This window comes from Ammodytes marinus (assembly GCF_949987685.1).
Source record: "Ammodytes marinus genome assembly, chromosome: 24".
In the NCBI taxonomy this organism is placed as follows: Eukaryota; Metazoa; Chordata; class Actinopteri; order Uranoscopiformes; family Ammodytidae; genus Ammodytes; species Ammodytes marinus.
The window spans coordinates 14,331,339-14,335,437 of NC_137228.1; the positions used below are offsets into that span (position 1 = coordinate 14,331,339).

The window sequence follows — 4,099 nt, forward strand, 5'->3', positions numbered from 1 at the left end:
CTTGTAAGATTAGCCTGATTAACAGTCACCCCCCGTGTGACACCAAACATCAACATACATCAGCAGTCTTATCAAGCGCGCCCTAGTGAGATTGACGCAAAATAAAAGCAAACCAAATAGTTTTTTAACCCAGCATATTCTACCTGAAGGAAACATTTTTTTCGACACATTGGAATACAGAAATGCAAGTTTTCTATGTATTTTTTGTAGACAAAATGATTACGTAGTCTGAGACGATTGTTCTAATCCACCAATTGAATCACAGGGAAAAATTATGATATTTGCAAGAGAAAATAGAAGCAAAAAAGAAAAGAAAAAAATTAATGTGAAAAGAAAGTTATACCTTAAAAGGCCTACTTCCAGTGGGAATATGAAGGTGTATTGAACTCTGAGATCCTATGTAGTATAAATGTGCAAACATTTTAGAAATCGGTTCATCCTAGCCTGAGAAAAGGCAGAAAGAGTGTTGTATGGTCTCACTGTCTAACCCTACAGTTTGCCCAGTTGTGACATCACAACTGTGATAGACGAGATGTTTTTAACCTACACCTTTTCACAGCATACACGTCTATTGCATTGATAAGTCACATGACTATATGGTGTGTCTGTATAGTTTCCCTACACAGATAACACACTGCTGGAGGAAAAGGAAAAGTCAACGACAGCTGAAAGTCCAGAGATCCAGGATTCATCTTCTGAAGCGGAGGAGCTTGAAGACAGCGACGAGTCCTCAGACACTGAACCAGTGAGTCAACATTTCCATTCTGACTTCCACACCAATTCTATGTTTGTCAAAACTTAAGTTTATAATAGCTTAAAGATACACTCTTGTCCTTTGTTAGGGTAAATGTCTACTTACTCTAAGTCAAGTCTAAGTGTTTTACTGTTCTGATATATGCAAGACGTACATCAGAATCAAATTGGCTTTTATCACTGGCCCACGGTGCAATAGGAACGATAGAAAAAAGGAAAAAGATTTTACCGAAGCTACGGTGGCCTTCAAGGTCAAGAATTAAGTTACTAAAGATGGCATCATTCACCACTGCCTCAAGTCTTTCCACAATATGAAGTGATGAGGTGAAGATGTATTTCCTGTGATGAATTGAAGAGTGATTTGTTTCTTCTAATAGCAGAGAGCTGTGGAGTCGCCTGAGGAGAGACTAGAACATCGCAGACAGTGGGAGGCCGGACATGCAGACTATCTGGGCAGAGACGCATTCAGCAACATACAGAAGATGCTCGACAGGTTCCTGGATTGAATTGAATTGAATTGAATTGAATTGAAAATGTGTTTATTTCAAATAAGTAAAGAAAAAGAAAAAATTAAAAGAAAAGAATACTTTGTTTCATATTGGTTGTTTGTTTTTGTTTCTTGAAGTGTGTGTTTCTGTTTCGTTTCTGCTATTTTTAACATTATGTATTATTTTTTGTACTAATTTCTTAATGCAGGATTGTTTGTGATTGGTGAGGGGGGGATATGGGTGGGGTATGTTCGGGGGGGAAAAAAGAGGAAAACATTTATAATCCATTGTACTGCAGTTGCTCTGATACTTTGCGATTTAATAAAAAAAACCTTTGAAAGAATAAATAAAATAATAATATGTACAGGTCTTAAAAAAAAAAAAGAAAAAGAAAAGAATACTGTACTGTACAGATAATAATAATAAAGTAATATTTACAAATGATGATTATTAACTGTCCAACCAGTTGCTCTACAAGTTTGAAAACACACACACGCACGCACGCACGCACGCACGCACGCACGCACGCACGCACGCACGCACGCACACACACACACACACACACACACACACACACACACACAGACACACACACACACACACACACTTCTGCTGAAATTTCTGTTTGAGATTATGTGTGAGTGTTTCCACTAGGGGGCACTGTGGCACTGTGCCTCTCATGACTCTCTCCATAACAGGGGGCAAATCAGAGAAGCGGGAAGACAGATTAAAAGATGCTTGACAGAAAGCAGTCGACACTATGGTGTTTGTGTGTGTGTGTGTGTGTGTGTGTGTCCGCGTGCGTGCTTGTGTGTGTGTGTGTGTGTGTGTGTGTGTGTGTGTGATCCTTATCCAAATGGTGTGTGTGTGTAAGTTTCGTAGGCATTTCTTATTTAATGTTGTGACAAAGCGTTGGAGCTAAAGTAATTGTTCTGAATACAAGGCAAAAGGCAAAAGGAGGTGTGAGGACAGACAGTATAAAGGGCTTGATGATTATTGCTCTGGAAGGCTGCCTGGCACACACATCACTGATCTGGGCTAAGCAACAGCTCCTGCTTGACTCCCATTCATCCAGATGAAAGCACGAGCACAGATCCAGGATCAGCCGCTGGCGTCCCCTTGACCGCCTTATTCATTAAGCAATTTGGAAAAGGCAAAATTAATACCAGATCAGTCCCGGCAGGCACACTGATATTCTTGAGAAAACGCTGTCTAACAGATTCTAATCCAGGATAGCCAACAGAGGGAACTTTAATACAATGATTACACAAGGCACATTGAAATTAGTTTTTTCTCCGATCCCATCTCAAGTTTTTTCACTTCAGAGGGGGTCAGAGCGCAGGGTCAGACATAGTACAGCGCCCCTGGAGCAGTTTGGGGTTAAGTGTCTTGCTCAAGGACACAATGGTAGAGATGGTGGGCAGGGACCGGGCACCATAGATGTAATACCAGCCACCACTAGTTTTACTACTAACACCCTCCTGTCTGGTGCCGGGGATCCAACCAGAGACCTCATGGTTACTGGGAGGACAGTCTTTCTCCTAGGACATCCTACCACCCCAGGCTTTTTTGGGGGGGGGCTCCGTTGTGTAGAGCTCTTTACTCAGGTTAAGTGTGTATCAAAAGGTGGAGTCAGCAAGTCTGGAGAATGCTTGTTGTCAAAAATCAGTGAATATCTCCTCAAGATCCGTTTCTTTCCCCTAGAATACTAGCATGAGCATTCGTCAACTAATGCCTTGTTTATGTAACCAGCACACTGACACCACACTGACCCCAGTAAGAATTTCTCCGTATCGTGACCCAGTCTATTTGTTCTGACAGTTCAGGACTGACACACACCCAGACAGGCTTCCAGGAAACTCTACCTTTGTCGGGAAAACATCAGTGAACATCTCAGGGAGGATGAAAAACTTCAACAAAACACTCGCTCAAATAACTGGTTTTCTCTGAAGCACCTGGGATCTGTTGCCATGTCTCTGCCTTCTGTTATTTATCCTCTATTTTCAACACAAGTGTTTTCCTCTCTTCCGTCTCTGCTGAAGTCTGTTTAGATGAGCAAATAGTCCTGATGATGCCCCCATCTGGACCACTTCTGTGCTTTCTTGATGAGTGCGCTAGTTTTCTGCTTGATGGAGTGCTTGAGATACAGAGATGATTGTGGATGAGGCTGTGTGTGTGTGTGTGTGTGTGTGTGTGTGTGTGTGTGTGTGTGTGTGTGTGTGTGTGCAGACATGGGCTTGCAGCTGTAACTTAGGCCATGCTGTGATTGCCTTTCGGATACAAACAAAGTGTGGACAAGAAGGAAATGGGAAAACAGTCTGATAATCCTATAATTTGACGCGCACTCAAAGTCATTCCGCCAATATTCAATCTGTCTGTCTGTCTGTCTGTCTGTCTGTCTATCTGTCTGTCTGTCTGTCTGTCTGTCTGTCTGTCTGTCTGTCTGTCTGTCTGTCTGTCTATCTACCCATCCATCCATCCGTCCATCTATCCATTCATCCATCCATCTATTTATTCTAATAGTGGAGATTGCTAGAGCTAACGACAGTCAGCTGTGTGGGGTCATTCTAGTTCAGATGGGGTTGGGTTTGTCCTCAACTGCCGACTGAAACCACAAACCAACCCAGATTCCCCACAATTAGACCAGTAAGCATTCTGCAATCCAACGCAGCAGATGCATCTTCAGGAACATCCCGGGTCTATTGGTGTTGCCTCTTGACGTTTTTGCTTAGATGCATTTTTTTCAGTGAGCTCGTAATTCTGCATCAAGTCTGTAAATCCAATCTAATCCGTGCAGGCAGAATTCATTAAGCAAAATTGAGCATCATATACGTTATATGTATATATTTTTTGGGCAT

General features: G+C 42.1%; 1 protein-coding gene across 1 annotated transcript in view; it reads left to right on the plus strand.

Moving 5' to 3' along the window:
- Window positions 1-1,259, plus strand: part of gyg2 (glycogenin 2) — a gene marked incomplete at its 3' end in the record, with an annotated part of 9,048 nt that extends 7,789 nt beyond the window's left edge. Inside the window, exons 8-9 of the mRNA XM_080053004.1 lie at window positions 614-745; window positions 1,131-1,259. Coding sequence (XP_079909130.1) covers window positions 614-745; window positions 1,131-1,259 — 261 coding nt within the window. The remainder of the gene's footprint in view (window positions 1-613; window positions 746-1,130) is intronic.
- Between the last annotated feature and the right edge of the window lie 2,840 nt (window positions 1,260-4,099).